The sequence below is a fragment of the Meleagris gallopavo genome, chromosome 13, assembly GCF_905368555.1.
Source record: "Meleagris gallopavo chromosome 13, MGAL_WU_HG_1.1, whole genome shotgun sequence".
NCBI classification, from domain to species: Eukaryota; Metazoa; Chordata; class Aves; order Galliformes; family Phasianidae; genus Meleagris; species Meleagris gallopavo.
In genome coordinates this window covers 18,364,036-18,380,513 of record NC_139416.1, presented here as the reverse complement: position 1 = coordinate 18,380,513, position 16,478 = coordinate 18,364,036, and the positions used below count along the sequence as shown (strand labels likewise).

Genomic DNA, 16,478 nt, shown 5'->3' with positions numbered 1-16,478 from the left:
ATTTGGATTAGAAACAAGTGTCAAACCGTTAAAGGATGTAAGACCCTGGAACACAAATTCCTTCCTGATAACAGATCCTGAAACCACCTCTCCAGCTGGAAAGCTTCATGCCTCATGTTGCATGAGGCACACTCGCCTCTGTGCTGCTGGAGGCTGGCTACAAGGCAAAGTATCCTCCCATACTTATTCCAGGATAAAAACATTATGCACAAATCCCAGATGGATTTCTTTTCCCTTTTTATTTAGGAAGGAGAGGCAGGATTATTCATGGGTTGCGCCCCAATCTGGTACAGATCCACAGGCATTAAGAATGAGTTTTGTTTCCAATACATGTGTTGGATCAAAATCCCAGGGAGAAAGAAAAACCTCCATCTCAAGAAGCCACATCAGTTCCCATTTCTGGCATTGCCACACACAGCACAAAAGCACCCCAACAAACAAGGATCCAAGGCATACATTGTTTCACAGAATATACATGTTAAAAGGACAAGTAGAAATATTACAAAATCAACAGGATCACTTTTAAAATATTTATATTTGTTGAACCGTTAAAAACAGACACAGAAAGAGGTAGCAAAGCTAACAACTTCCTGCTGCTCCAATTAGTGCTGCTTGCATGCACTGAGAAAGTTGCTGTGGAACTGAACCTCTCAAAATCTCTTCTGGACAGGATTGTAGATAATTTGTAGTTTATTTCTGACAATGCTGTGTGAAGTACTGAGGCAAATCCACAGGCTCACTAGCAGCTGTTTCACGTTGTCTGGCTTAACAGAAAGGCATTGAAAGGAAAAGGTTATCTGTGTTTTACTTCAGTGAGCAAGAGAGAGAGCGCAAACACGCACGCACCAGGGAGACCACACACAGATGTAACAGTAACAGGATGCTTCACTTGCTCTGCCACAGCAAAACTCAAGTATGACAGATCCCTGGGTGGCAGAATTAAGACAATTTGATATGACCTTGGTCCCATGGATATGAACATCACTCAACAAAGCTAAAAGCAAAACATCAAAGGTGAAGGGAACTGGAATTCCATGTGTTGCGTGCATGCACTCTCTCATACCTGCTTTATCAGGCTTTCTGAGGTCCTATCAAGGTCAGTTCAAGATGATCTCCCATCCAATATGTAATAGCGATACATTAAACCTATGACTAGTGCTCCAAAGATGGGGATTAGCCATGTTGACCAGAAGCTATGGGGAGGAAAAAACAAAAAACAAACACCCAAACACAGACAAGAAAAGAAGAAAGTATTAAGTTAATAACACATTCAGTACATTCACTACTTGCTACGTCTGTTTTCACCCATCTCCCACCAGCTCACAGACCAACTACACAGGACAGAACAGCTCTAGCTGTCCCATGCTCAGGGCTCCCCTGCCCCTGTGAGAGGCCCCTGTGACTGCAGGGATGGCGCGGTTGCTTATAAAACAGCAGCTGGGTTGCTGAACATTCCAGCCTGGCAATACAGAAACCAATTTGATTTTTTTGTTGTTTTTTTTTTCTTAAATAAGCCAGACTGTCAATTTGTGCTATACAAACAGCTGAGTTGACTCAAGGATGGAAATTACTACAGCTACCCCACAATAAATCATCCTTACTCATAAACCTGAGACCACAGGCACTGGCTCACCTTCAGCAGCCTCCTTAAAAAAAAAATCCAAATAGAAAAGACTGAGTTTGTGTTCTGGTTGCAAGCACTCCTGAATTCTCAACTACATTGCACTAGCTGCCACAAGGATCCTTCAAAAAAAAAAAATGCACACTGCTGTGAGTATCCACAAGAGGAGTGCAACCACACTTGTGCAATGTGAACTCACAGACAGAGAATTCAAGCTAAAAAAATCCCAGGGTGCCTGCTCTGCTCAGTGTGAGATGTCTCGCCATTGGCTGCACCTCCATCTCCAGCAAGAGAGGTGCACAGCTAACCCAGTGTGATGCAGTTTGGCAGCTTATTTTGGGTTATCTGCTTGTTGGAAGGACAGTACAGTAACATCCCATTGATTTTTTTCCTGCCTGCTAGAGCTAATCTGCAGTTCTACAAAAGGAGAGTCCCATTCTCCCAATTTCTTACTCTGTAGAAGATACTGTACCTTGCTTGTCCTGAGGATGTCCTATTTTGATCCTGAAAGAAGGAAGGAGGAGTTAGCAGGAAAAAAATACCCTAAGTCATGCTAATAAGACTGCAAGACTGGACATGCAATTGCAAATGCAGAGGAAAAATAACCCTCCTCTTCCTTTTCTAAACATTCTCTCTCTCAGAAGTGTAGATGCTTCTGGGGATGTTTGCCCTCCTCCTCACCTTCACATTCTATTAGTCTATATTAGTCTAAGCCTTCCCACCCAGCTCTCAATTTTATACTGGAACTCTCAAAAAAAAAAAAAAATGCCTTGAAACCACTCTGTTCATTTTTTGTGACACAGAGGGTAACCAATGATCATAAATACATAGAATGGTTTGGGTTGGAAGGGACCTTTAGGATCATCTAATTCCAAGTCCCCCTGCTACAGGCAGGGACACCTCCCTCTAGACCAGGTTGCTCACAGCCCCATCCAGCCTGGCCTTGAATGCTTCCAAGACAGAGCATACACAACCTCACTGAGCGACCTGTTCCAGTGTCTCAGCACTCTCACAGTCAAGAATTTCTTCCCAATATCTAGTCTAAATCTACCTTCTTCCAGTTTAAAACCATTTCCCCTCATCCTGTCACTACCTGCCCTGATAAAAAGTTCCCCCCAGGTTTCCTATAGGCCCCTTCAGGTACTGGAAGGCCACTATAAGGTCTTGTCAGAGCCTTTTCTTTTCCAGGCTGAAGAGCCCCAGCTCTCTCAGCCTGTCCTCCTAGGGGAGCTGCTCCAGCCCTCTGGTCATCTTCATGGCCCTCCTCTGGACCTGCTCCAACAGCTCCATGTCTTTGTGTTGGGGGCTCCAGAACTGGATGCAGTGCTCCAGGCAGGGTCTCATAAGAGCTGAGTAGAGGGGCAGAATCACCTCCCTCAACCTGCTGGTCACACTTCTCTTGATGCAACCCAGGATGTGGTTGGCCTTTTGGACTGCAAGTGCACATTGCCAGCTCATGCTGATACAGATAATCATCTCACCATGATCCCTTTTCCAAACCTCTGTCTGCATCCCTATCTGCTATCTTAATGCCTGGCCACTGACACATACAACTGCAAAGTTCTCTTCGTATCTTCCTTCGCATACAACCGGTCTCCAAATTTTCAAACTATTTTCAAAAAAAAAAATCTGAGAATTAAGTACTTTTTCCAGTCAGCTGAAAATTACTTTATCAGTTCTACAACCTCTTTCTCAGTGGTGTTGCTGTTCTCCTGTATCTACCAGCCAAAAGTCACCTTACTTGTCCATTCTATACACTATTACCTCCACTTCTTGAGAATCATAGTGCTTTCTTTTTTGCCACAACACCCCATCAGTGGACACTAAACGTTAACATTTAACTGTGGGGAGTTGCCTCTGACCTGAGTCATAAGAGTATGCAGTCACTATTTTTTTCCTGGTAAAAAATAAATAGGTAGGATCCACATTACTTCCATCTGTTCAAATTATACTTGGGTCCACTTTTAAAACAGATGTTGCACACTAGAGAAAGACCCACTGAACTTTGTTTAGAATAGAAAAATGTCTGCAAAAATATTTAACTCATATCCAGCAGCATTGCTCAGATTAATTTCTATGCACATTTTAAGCACATCATTCTGTTAATGAAACAGAGTTGAACCAAACAATACAACATTAAGGTGAACGCATAATCACGCAGCCTCGCTTTATAACTAAGAGTAGGCTTTACCTGGCCTGAATTACTCTTTCTATGGCTGACTGTAATAACCAAGTTCTCCCAGGGGCTTCAGTTGCTGCTCTCTGTTGATATTATCGATTCCCGGTACTCTGCAAGTGGCCCTGCTTCCAACAACATCTAATGAAAGCGCTGTTGAAAACAGAGCTGTGCCTGATCCAAGCTTTCAAGCCAAGCAAGAAGAGGGGCAGCTGCAAGACAGATGTTTACCTTTCAGATGGTATTCTATTTATTACCATTTCCCTCTCTCTATCCGTTTTGAAGGCATTTTTGCAACACTGTATCCCATTCTAATCCAGGAGTACCTACTTTTTAACCAACACCTATGATTTCTAGGGCAGTTAACAGAGAATTCTTGTTTTGCAGCCAATCCCACGGTGGCTGTGCCTGTCTCCTGGCTTGAATGTAACAACACTAACAGTTCAGTCATCAGGACACAGCCAGTACTGCGAAAATATAGTCTGTGGCTCAAGGTGTAGAAATAGCATTGCTGATGTCAGAGGAGAGAAGGCACACACACACAAAAAAACCACTTCCATTTTCACACTGAAGTGCTTGCTGAGCTTCTGAACAAAAAGAAAGGAATCATTTGCTTAGAAGATTTATTCATTTCTGTAGTTTGTAAGCATAAAGCCACAAACTCCACAGAGAGGAAAAAGACAAAAAGAGAGCAAAATAAAAGGTGTGTGGTGACTTCTTGGTTCATTTTGTAAGCATAATATAGTTCCCTCACCATTAAATAAAACGGAACAGTAAAACACCAATAGCTTACCTTGGAACCTCCCTTTTTACGGTCATCCTGTCATAGGCAGAAAAAAAAAGAAGAAAAAAGCGATAAGTAGTGACTTCAAGAGAAACCTGCAGTCATTACAGTCATGATGAGGGAATTGCTCTGTACACAGTCCACATCACACCAGCAATTGCCTGGACTCCAGTTTTCAAAGCAGACGTAACTACAGCACCCAAAGGCACCGTCTTTGTCGTAGGCAGGGAGCTGGCGTTTGTGTCACGCCCCTCATCTCTCATCCTCCTGAATTCTAAACTACAGGCACAAGGAAGTTATAGTACTATCAGCTAAGGAGCAACTGATACGGTTAGCTCCTTTAAGTGCCACCAATTTAATTGAAGGGAGAAACCTGTTCTGAACAGTAGGAAAAGAAAACTAATTTGGTTTTATTTTCAGCAGCGATCCTCTTTCCTCAGCAGAAATCCTGGGTGACACTGTATAAAAACTTAAGTACTTATTGTACAAGACTCATCTTGGTGTACATTTACTGGGTTACATAAAGGAAAGGCACACTGCTACAGCATCTACCCTGTGTTTGAAAGAGGGCTGGTCCTTACCGGGTGGAGCTCCCCTATGTAGTACTGCTTGAGCATCTCCCTGGCATCTGTGGAATGACCGACATCTTCAAAGCTCTCCGTAGCATCTCTTCCAGCTTGTTCAAGCAAAACCTCTTCTCCACCTGGATGCTGGAAGAGAAGACTTAAGGTGAGCAGAAGGTTGAGTGCAAAAGAGGTATCCAGAGTCTCAGCAGCCTTTCTGGCCCTTTTCATTCCTTATGAATGAAACCAACATCAGTAGTATCTACCAAAGATTCAGTCATCCAGCCTCTCCTTCAGGAAGTCACAAAGAACAATGCATGCTGCACAGCCTGGGAAATACCTTGCACAAAAAAAAATCTTTTCAAAGAGGCAAATCTCCAACTTACACAGAGAAGCACAGCTTAGCCCCCTACAGCAAAACCAACTCTTCTGCAATTCTGCAACTGATTTAGGCAAGAAAATAATACAGAAGAAAGCATATCCTCATGTACCTTTTCATTGGCCTCACTGCACAAACCAGTGCAGAGGAGCCTCTGCAGCGTTATTTTTTCTTAAGAACTTTCCAGAGACAACTCAGCTCTCAGTGAAGCACAAGACAATGCTGCATTCACAGGCATCAGTGGAGGAAATGATGTTCTACTTCTTCAGATCTGACAAAAAAAACAACAGCCTCTGCGTGTAGCTGTACAATGAAGAGTGGAGAAGAACAAAGGGAAACTGCAGTGACATAAGAAGCTGCAGCTCTAGCATAGCTGCACCAGTACTGAACTTGATCCAGCATACAGCTACTCAGTACCTGGTGGAGAAAAAAGTATTTAAAAAAAAATCTACCATTTGACATCACATAACTGATTTCAGAAATTCAGGAGCTGCAACAACAGAAGCACCGTATGCACAGGACACCCCCAACAACACTGGCATTGCTGGCGGTGGCAGACGGTCCCAGACGAGACCAGGCAGCACAGACTGAAAAATCCCTAGTGCAGTGCTATGTTCCTTGATGGGTTGGGCCCTCCTAACACTGTCAGTACCAGAATTCCAGGAACAGATTGGCAACAGAAAGCAGTAACTACAAGGCCAGCAGTGTACAATCTATTTACAGTGTGTGTATGGGAAGAAATACTTCTGTTTAAACTACCAGCTAATCCAGTTAAACCAATAAAGTGATCAGACTGCTGAGTCCACACACGAGGACTAACCCAGCTTTGCAGAGCGCTAGGCAACGGGCACTAAATGGCTGCGTGAGAAGATGAGACTCGCTCAGTGCTGCTAGAAATTCCTCTAACAACTAGAAGCCTGGAACCGAAGAATTTACAGTAAATTTCACATCAAAGGACTAAAAGACCCGTTTTTCCTCTGTAATACCTTTTCCTTCCCACAGACACAGAACAGTTGTTATTGCCCTTCTTTCTTCAGCTTGTTTGGTTTTTCTCCCAAAAGCCTAAATATTCTCACTTGGCTATCCCGCCTCATACCAAACATACTCCGTGTGGACACAAAAACAGTACGGTTGTTTACTCCAGGGAGTTGCTGCAGCCAACTCTCCAATCCCCATATCAGAGCTCTTTATTCTGAATAAATCCCTTTATTGGCCAGGTATGTAACACAATCAACACAGAGCTCTCTCAGCAGCCACGAAGGGCAAAGTCTGCAGGCCTGGGAGGCAGCTGGGCAGCAGTCGGGTATTAGCTCTCCTCAGCTGTAAAACCAAGCAAGGCTCCGCTCTGCTGCTCCCCTTTGAGCCCAGCCACATGTCCCACTGCTCCTGCACCAAGGCTCACCTGATCTCAAAGGCAGCCAGGTCAGGGGCTGCCATAGCAGAAAACCAGCCCACCAAAAAAAGGAGATGGCTGTCTGCTGGTCGTTGTGAATGAACTCTCTACAGACCTGGGTGCATGAGAGTCACCAGGAGCAGAGGCTGAGCAGGACCACTTCAGGTCACCACAGCACTCCTTAGCTCACGCTGTCAGACATGGCTGTAGTGGTGGGATGCTGCATCTTGTTCTGCACGATGTGTGCAGTTGTCCAGTTTACAGAACACTCTTGTAAAGATGCATTTGCAAAGAAATGAGGAGATGAAGGGCCAACTATTAAGATTTCTACAAGAACCCTTTTGCAATATCTTGATAGAAATTGCATTTCAGAACTGAGATTTTAAATATTACCCTTCTTTTCTGGTCATCCATCCTAGATGAGCAGACAGAACATGGAATGGCTGCCTGCTTTTGGTGGGAACCAGTGCAAGAGAGAAGAATGGCAAAGGTTACTCCTCTTTACATGTTTGGTTCTGAAGCCTTCCTATGCACTTACTAAATCTCCAACAATTATTTGCTCATGCACATCTGTCCATTATTATCACCAAGCCAAAGGAAAAAAAAAATCAAGAATTTTTGGCATATCTTATTTCTGACAGAACTCTCTAGTCTAGACACCCACAACTGCAGCCAGACAGCTCTTACCTTGTCATACCCAAGCACATATAAAACCAGACTATTTATACAAGTCATCTACTCTGCCACAAAACTTCCCAAAGCTACAGCTCCTGCAGAAAAACACAAACTTTGAGAAGTGTGGCAAACTCTGAAAATAAAATGTACTTTCAGAAGAAACAATGGCCAAAATAAAGTTTTCCTCCTTGTGAAAATGAACAGAGAAAAGCCGACGAGAATAAGAGATGGGCCCAAGTGCCAGCCTCCAAATTCTTCCTTAGCAACAATAATGTAACCAGGACCTCCCTGTCTCTGGAGTCTCTCACATACATAATGCATTAAGTACCTGATGACAGCAGCAGTAATAGTCTTGAGGCACTGGCTCTGGAAGGACAGACCCAGTGCTACCCAGCAGAGAAAACAGCTTTACAGAGGGAACCCTGCTGTCTGGGAACAAAAGCAGCAGCCACCACGAGCACAAGGCACTCCATAGCCCCACGGCACAGGGATAGGTGGCTGCCCTTGTCACAGTCAGGAGGATAAGCTGGAATAAAACCCAGGATTTGCAGAGTATGCATAATACTTGGAGCTACAGCAGATAATCTTAAATGAATCACTTCCACGTGACCTTTGAATCAAGTTCTCTGAATCCAAGACTGGTTCCCACAAAGCAGAGAATAGCAGCAGGACACTGAGTAACCCCATATGCAATCCAAACTTAAATACACACTGATGCTCTAAGGCAGCAGGTAAAATAAGATGACTCTCCCTCTAATTAGTATTTAGGAGCAGCTCACATATTTCTCATGTTCTGTGTTCAGCCAACAAGGTTTCACTGGTGAAAGCCAAGGAGATGCTCTCTCTGCGAAGCCTTTCGAAGGGACATGTAGCAGCAGCAGTCAGAACTCACTGCACTGCTGACAGCACACGGCAAAGGATTCAGAGAAGGCAACACGAAGTCGATGCAGAAGGTGAGAACCTGGAGCTGTCTCTCCACGTGTGGCAGCCATCCTTACAGACTCACGCCAAACTACCAGTGAGTTCAGAAGCAACACCAAACTCCATGGTTAATTAGGTTGCTGAATCAGATAAGACAAAATTATCACATTGAGGAGAGATGCAACAGCTTTAATTTCCAGCCACCATTATTAGAGAAATATGCCATGAAAGGAAAGAGTATTTCTGTGCCACAGCAATGTGTCAGCACCGTGTAGGCCAGAAAAACACCTACACAAATGGTGTTTGTCAGCCACACACCCTTCACAACTTGTTGTAAGACATGAAGCAGGTTTCCCTAAGTCAGTCTCCATAGCCCTAGAACAAGTCAGCATAAGGAAAAACAGATCTCTGACATTCCTCCTTCTCCCTCACAGTTTTGGTTTCCTGAGTATGCAGGAATTATGTGCAGAAAAACAAAGATACTCAATATTGTTTTCCTACTACTAGCACACAGATTTTGAGTTGGCTACTTAACAGCTGACCTGCTGCACCTAGGCTGCAGAAATCATGAAGCAATATTCATCAACGATCTAGCAAGGAGGCTTCTTAGAGATAACAAATTGCTCCGAGGCAGCGCTCCAGCAGAACTCAGAAATCTTGTTCAAATAATCTATGGCCAAAGGCCAGAAAAGGCAACAATTAGACACTGCTTCAGTGACTACACAAGATCAAGGGAAAATATTACCCACTGAAACTCTGATAGTGCAGTTACAACAACTTGGAGCTTTAAAGCAGAACGGTTTATCAGACAACTGTAACCTTTAAACAAGACAAACATTCCTGGTTTAGATCAGCTACACATTGTTCTCCTGTCACTGAACTGATTATAGTGGGATAACAGACACAAAGTGTATTTTTACCAATAAATTAGGCTGTGATTTATATTTACAAGCTTTAGATAGCAGAGAGCATTTGCTAGCCACGCTAATACGCTTACAAGACTAGCCTTACTCTTCTTCCTTCCCTAATCAATAAATTTTTATGACAGAAAAACAAATGGGAGAAAGGGCTTGGGAAGGGCAACACAAAAATTTCTTCTGTAGGAAACACTTAAGGCACTCCACCCAAATTGCTGGGGTAAAACGAAGGAATTTTCTGGCCTCATTTATACATAGTGAAGGCACTCCAGAGAGCAGAATCCAGATGCCATCTTAGCAGAAAGAGCTAAGATGAAGACTGTGACCACTGCACAGCACCCATGCTGCAGTGTTATACACACCACGGGTCTGCAGGAAAATACCTTGGAAATTGAGATTCTGAAAAAAAATCTTCCAAGATTTATTTTTTTTTTCCTATCTCTTAATTCTGAAAGCAATAAGCAACAACCGTACACTGAGTCGAACGTAAGACAGGACTTCCTGCAAGTACCTCCCCAGCTTCCAGCTGGTTTCGGCTCTTCCTAAGCCCCAGGTGCTTTGTTATTTAGAAACAAATAGTGAATTGCTTTTCCACATTTTTGTCCCATCTTCCCCTGAAGCTGTCTAAGCTTATTGCATCCTTAATGTTCTTTGGTGAGAATGGTCTGCTCCCTGTTGTGTGAGGAAACACTGTTTGTTTTGAAACAGGCTCCAGCCAGCTTCCGCGATGCCCCCTGCTCCTTGTACTAAGTGTGTAGAGGCAGGCAAACATGAATGCTGTCAGAAACCCACATAATAACAAATGTTCAAAATCTGCCCTGCCACCCCGTCCACTTCATTTGATTAGCAGAGCTGCTGAGCCCAGTATTGTGCTCTGCTCTCAGGAACATGACAGTGCCAGATGACAGGTTGGCCTAATATCAGGGAACACACACATGGGGGGGACCATGTGTAAAGGAGGCAGTCAGCTGCCCAAACTGCTCACAGACTCACAGACCTTTATTCTGCTCATAGCTCCACTGTTCAGTGGCTTCCTGAGCTAGAGCCACGCTTAGTAGGATTGTCTTCCTTTCCCACCCTGACTGCTCTTTACAGTACAGCAGGTATACTTTTGTGGACATACACAGCTAGGTGTACAACCAGTCCTGCATCTGAGATAGAGCTGTGGGCTCTCCTGTACTACAAGCAGCTAAGTGTCAGCTGATGACTTGCTGTGCCTCTGCCGTGCCCAGCACCCTGCAGCCACACTTCCACAAGTCACCATCCCACTGTCCTACATATCTTTTCTTCTAGCTTCCTATCGACTGGGTGCCTGGAGCTCCCACACATATCAAATGCCCAAGAACAACAGTTGCTCATCAGGCTGCTTTTCAGATCCTGCACTTGACAAAGACACCTGAAAACACTGCTTGAGTATTGACAGCAGGAAGAGCTGAGCAAAGGAGCTAGAAGCTAGGACTCATTTACGGCCCTGAAAAGAAAAACAGTAATTTTTGGTTTAAAAGCTGCAAGCAGTGAAAAATCTAACTATAGCAAAGGCCATCTCAAACCACCATGGTAAGAGACACTGAAATTCCTCATATGTACACTGACATACCTTAGAGGCTCTCTTAAAGTGTTGGGAGGAAGACTCAAAGCACAAACAAGATTCAGAATGAAGCATTATGATGCTGGATCCTAAGAACAAGATAAATCATATGCAACCTTATATCCTGTCTATAAACACTGGAAAGCTACACAGAAAGCCACTGCCTCCAGCTGCCACATTATCAGCCTCCTCCTAAGAGGAAAACCTCTTACACCTCACCAAAGGAGTTTGTCGCTACATGTGATGCGATGAGTACATAGCAGACATGCTTTAATCATACATGCCTGGGGGAAAACAGAAGTTTAATTTACACAAGCAAAACCAGCAAGCAGGAACTTGAAGATTCATAATGCAGTGCTCTCCTACAGCCAGCTCAAACCAGCTCTCACTGTTACCCTACGGATACTACAGAGGGCTTGGCATTACTTTCAGATGAGACAAAAACCCTTCAGAAATTTTGTTAGCATTTCATTGCGCTCTGTTTTAGCTCCAAACAGCAAGGACACAGCTTTCAACTTTCTTAGAAGCAATAGTTGAAGGCATCGAGTCCTAGACGCAATTTTTGTCCCTGCAACCAGGGAACTGGAGATGTCACAACGCACTGCGGCCCTTCCGAGCCGCTTTCTCAGGGCCGAGGAGGCGCACGCCGGCCCGGTGCCGCACCGCTGGGCTCCGACCGCAGGCCGCGGCGCGTCTGTTACAGCGCGGGGCTCCCGGCAGGCCCGGGCCTCCTCTCCTTCCTCCTTCTCCTCGCCTTCTCCGGGCCGGTCTCGGGACCCCGCACCCCCGGCCTGGCCCTTCCCCCGGCCCGGCCCGCCGGACCCCGCCCCGCCTCACCTCCTCCAGGAAGCGAGTGACATCGTAAACGCGCCCATGGATGACCAGCCAGGCTTCGCGGTTGGAGTTCCGCTTCCCCACCTCCTCCAACGTGAACACGGGCCCGGCCGCCTCCTCCGCGCAGCCCCCGGCCTCCGTCCGCTTCCCGGTCTCCATGCTGGCCGCCGGCAGCTTCGCGGAACGCGCGGTCAGGACCGCGGCGGCCGCCGTAGCGATGTCGGGAGGAGCCGCCCCCCTCCTGCTCCGACGCTAACGGCCCGCTGCCGCGCTGGGTCGAGCGCGCCGGCCAATGAGGAGCGAGTGGCCCCGGCCGTGGGGCGACTCCCGCAACCAATGGGCGAGCGCCGCGCCGGGCGAGGGCCAATGGCGAGCGGCCGGAGCGGAAGGGCGGGAAGGCGCAGCGGCTCACTTCGCGCGGCCTGACCCCGCCGCCTACCTCGAGCAGAACGGCTGCTCCTTTTGTAAATAAAGCAAACCTTAATCTCGTGCATCTTAACAACGAGCCAGTGCTGTAACATTCCCGGAGCGCTGCCTTGTTACCCATTCCTAAAGGCCCGCTCCCTCCCAGGCAGGGCTAGGGACAGACGGGCAGTTTGCGAAGTCACTGCTTTTCACACGTGAACTCACAGCTGTGGTCTGTTTGTTCTAAGGCAACTGCTGAGGCAGCAGAAATGCCCTGTGTGGAAAGAAGTGCTGATACCATCACTGACACTGGCTAAAGGTTAAAGGTCTATGCAGTACTCTGCACACCTGCAGCTGGGGCTCCATTCAGATGAGGTACCACAGGGCACCATGTGCCTCCGCCACACAGGAGGGCACAGCATCGCTCAGAGCACAGGGCTGCACACACCAGCTCTGCCTTTGCTCTGTTGCTTTACTGAATTGCAGGCGCTTGTAAGGACAGCCTCTACATTAAACTCTGTTACTTTATAGACACATACTTAGATGACCATAAAGCTTGTATACTTCCCTGTTTCTTAATGCTTTCATCTTTGATAGCTGCTTTTTTTTTTTTCAGCTATGAAGTCTCACTGTTCTTGAAATCCTTAGCCTCTTTCTCTAGCTCTGTCAGAGTCTGGAGGGGACAGATCTCACAGCATCCTCTCCATCTACTTTCAGAGTAACACAGATCCTTCACCCATAACTGACAAGTCAGATATATTCTCTATTCAGCAAGTTATACATTTATTCAACCAGATTTTGTATGCATTGACATCTTTACCTGCTCTGAAACTTCTTCACAATTACCTAATCAATAGCCATGTTTCGAAGTAGCTTATACATTGAGCTTATTTTTCCTCTTTCAATCCTTTCTTGTGTAGCTCTTTTCAGTCCTTAAGGATGCATTTCTGATTTTGCCTGTAATCTAAGCATCCTCTCTGGCATGGAGGTACCAACATGACATACAGTCTTTCAGTTTCCTATCTGAGGAACATTTTTAAGGGGGAAGTTCTCCTTGCCCTCATCAGGTTATGTCGTATATACTCATTTTAGGATTTTACCTTGTATCATTGTTGCCACAACATCCTTCTGTCTAGCCTTGGCAAGTGCAGCCCTGCCCCATTTCACATGGAATGCTGTTGTAGAGGTTGTTCTACCCTCACTTTAGCCAGGCTACCTATCTCTGCATTTATCTGCTGGGCCCATCCAGAGTGTAATACCATAATACGATAACATGATGGAAAGAATAGCAACAATAGCAGAGTAGCATAATCCCATACCACAAAAAACAAGAACAAGCTTAAATACAACAACTAAAGAGACAGAAACAAAGGAAGGAAAACTGCTTACCTTTAGAAGGCCTCTAGTAGGCAGGAGATTTCCAGCAAGAAACCCTCATTTCCTCCTGCCAACCCTTAAATGAGATCTGGGAAGGGATGGATCCTGACTCCACCCATTCCTGTCACTCAGGTGCATTGCTTGCACCTGAGCTCCCTGGGTTGTCCCTGCCTGCCCACCAGGTGTTCAATCACTGTTTCAGGCCAGGACTAAGAATTTCCACTACATGTGGATTGCATCAAAAAATGTCCCTTTCCCTAGATCACATTGCTGCCCGTCTTAATTTTATTTGGAAGCATTTGCCTTTTGTCTCTAGTTGGTTTACAGCATCATTTTCTGTAATGTGATAAATTTTCAAATAAATGCCTTTGTACTTTCATCTTTGTATCTTGCATGCTTGGAGGGTTTCTCTATATATTCTTCAAGACAATCTCATTATGCTCCTCAGCATTTCCTGTTTCTATTCTGACAACAGTTTAGTTACTATTTTTCTGTACCTATCCACTATCTTTCCAAGACTATGTGGCATAGTATCTTTTCTGCGTTTGTATGCAGTACAGTGGAATCCTGGTCCAGGACAAGGCTTTCAAGGCACATTAGCAATACAAATTCCAATTGTGTTGACAAACGACTTCTGTATTTATTTGAAGAGCAACAGGATTCAATTACTGTTCCCCATGATCATTATCCAACAGAAGTCAGAAATCTGCAGTAGATTTGGCCTTTGGGGCAGATGCTGTCATCTGCTTGGTGCAACACCAAGCACACAGTGGGTGCACAAATGCACAGGAGAGAAAGGACTGTGCCGTGACCAGAATGCCCCCAGTAATTTTCCTATTTTGTTTTCCACTATAAATCGAACAGAAGGACAGACACGAGACCTCAGCAACATGTAGATCTCGTTCCCTGGAATGTTTTCTTTCATCTGTAATCGCTTCATCAAAATCCATAAATCAGCTAGTTAAGACTAAAAAGCACAAGCATGACTGTAATTTGTGTCTTCCTGCCCAGTGTTTCTTTTGGCACACAAAACACCAAACCTTTTCCTGAAAGGGAATTGATGGTGACACTGGGAAAGGATTCGGTGAAAGTGGACAGAAAGGCTCGCAGCATTCCTGATCTCACTTCCATAATCCCTGCTTCCTCTTCATTCGTCACAGAAGATTGAGAGAGCATAACAATGGTTTGTAGTGCTGTGGCTACTCTGGAAATCACAAATATAGAATCATTTTCCAGTGCTGCATGCTGCTAGCCCATAGTTGGCACAGGCAGGCCAGGAGACCTTGTGGGAGAAAAGACTTATTTGAGATGCCAGGACTGCAGCCCCTGCCACATGCCCTGCTAGCAGCAGAGCTGCAGGGATTAGCACCCTCTCAACTCTGTGCCACAGTGATTGCTGACACCTGTCAGCGTGACTGTGCTACGGCTCCTTCAGCTGCTGCTGTCAGAGGCTGCAAAAATCCCATCCATCGGCCCTAAGCTGGATCAGCTTGAGGTTTCAGGATAGGGAGGGAGCTACCGAGCTGTGCTGAGGCCCTGGTGGAATGGCAGGGAGATGCTGGTGGGTACCACAGGGGTGGGCACTGCTGAAAGCAGGGGAGTCAAAAGGCTTGGCCTGGTGAGCCATAGCTCTGCTGCTTTCCTTGAATTCCACAGGGCTGGAGGGGGCAGACAGCCCCTGCATGGCTCTGCCCATGTGGCTCCAGGAGAACGCTTTCATTGTTTCATGGGAGAGAGGGCTCCAAGGACTCTTTTCTGTCTCATAGCAGAAGTAAATGCAATTGCTCAAAATCCTTAGATCAGGGAGAGAGGTGAGGTTCAGGAGTCCTGGCCTTGTCCCATGTCCTTACGTGCTGTGACACAGAAAGAGCTCAATCACGTTGCTCATGAAATCCTAATGAAATGAGTATCCTAATCAAAGTGCGTTGCTCTGTCAACTCGTCTCAGCCCAGGAAGCAGCCGTCCCTATCTCCCTCTGCAGCCTTCCTACTGCAGCCTGCTCACCGTGCTGGTCGCGTGACACCGTTCCCTTGCACAGCTCCCTCTGACCCGTGCTGCCCGGGGCGAGCCGCTGCCGCTGGGCCTCACACGATTATTTTTATCTCCCTTTGTTTGCCAATAAAATCCCCTCCCAGTTTTACTGTTTTCCACTTGACACACGGATTTTTCTCATGTGCGTTTCCTTCTCCTCTGGCCAGGGGTGGAGGGCAGGGAGTATCCTGGATAACCTCACGTGAGAGGAATTTCCACGTGCTTTTCCATCTGAGGTGAAGCAGCCTCTGAGATGAGGCACGGTGTGGCTGCAGAGCCCCACGGCCCCAGGGCCAGCTTGCAGCACCAAGGCTGGGACCGGCAGGGTGCTTGTGCTGCTCGCTCACTGGATCACCTGTGGGATTCCCTGTGGCAGGGAGCGTTGCCCGTGGTGCTGGGATATGCCATCCACAGAGAACTAGACAGGCTTGAGCAGTAGGCCCAGGAAAACCTCATGAGGTTCAAGCCAAGTGCCCTGCTATCAGTACAAGCTGGCGGGGTGAAAGGATAGAGCACAGTCTGCCAAAAAGAATTTGGTGCACTGATGGATGGCAGCTGGACACGATGCAGCACTGTGTCCTCAGCCCAGAAAGACAACCGTATCCTGGGCTGCATGAAAAGCAATGTGGCTGGCAGGACGAGGGAGGGATCCATTCAAAGTCAGAATGGAGGGGCTATGAGAACCAGATCGAACTATGGGTGTCCCTGTTCATTGCAGGGAGTTGAGCGCAATGGCCTTTAGAGGTCCTTTCTAACTCATCTAATTCTATGATTCTATGACCTCTCCTGTAACAGAGAAGATCCAGGGGCTCGC

At 46.2% G+C, this 16,478-nt stretch overlaps 1 protein-coding gene across 4 annotated transcripts; it reads right to left on the bottom strand.

The window, feature by feature from the left end:
* Positions 1-220: 220 nt before the first annotated feature.
* Positions 221-12,143, bottom strand: CYB5B (cytochrome b5 type B). Of its 4 annotated transcripts, none has more exons than XR_014886098.1 (6): positions 11,855-12,143; positions 5,163-5,291; positions 4,591-4,617; positions 3,813-4,009; positions 2,094-2,125; positions 221-1,193 (listed from the first exon to the last, which is right to left on the bottom strand). XR_014886098.1 is itself a non-coding variant. In XM_085234853.1 (6 exons), the coding sequence occupies exons 1-5, from the start codon at positions 12,008-12,010 to the stop codon at positions 1,103-1,105; spliced, it is 435 nt and encodes a 144-aa protein (XP_085090979.1). In that variant the 5' UTR covers positions 12,011-12,138; the 3' UTR covers positions 221-764; positions 1,064-1,102. The 4 variants fall into 4 exon arrangements, 3 of the variants coding, with proteins under 3 accessions (XP_085090979.1, XP_085090978.1, XP_085090977.1); XM_085234853.1 differs by lacking the exon at positions 3,813-4,009 and having other exon boundaries at positions 221-764; positions 1,064-1,193; positions 11,855-12,138; XM_085234852.1 differs by lacking the exon at positions 3,813-4,009 and having other exon boundaries at positions 221-760; positions 1,064-1,193; positions 11,855-12,137.
* Positions 12,144-16,478: the final 4,335 nt, after the last annotated feature.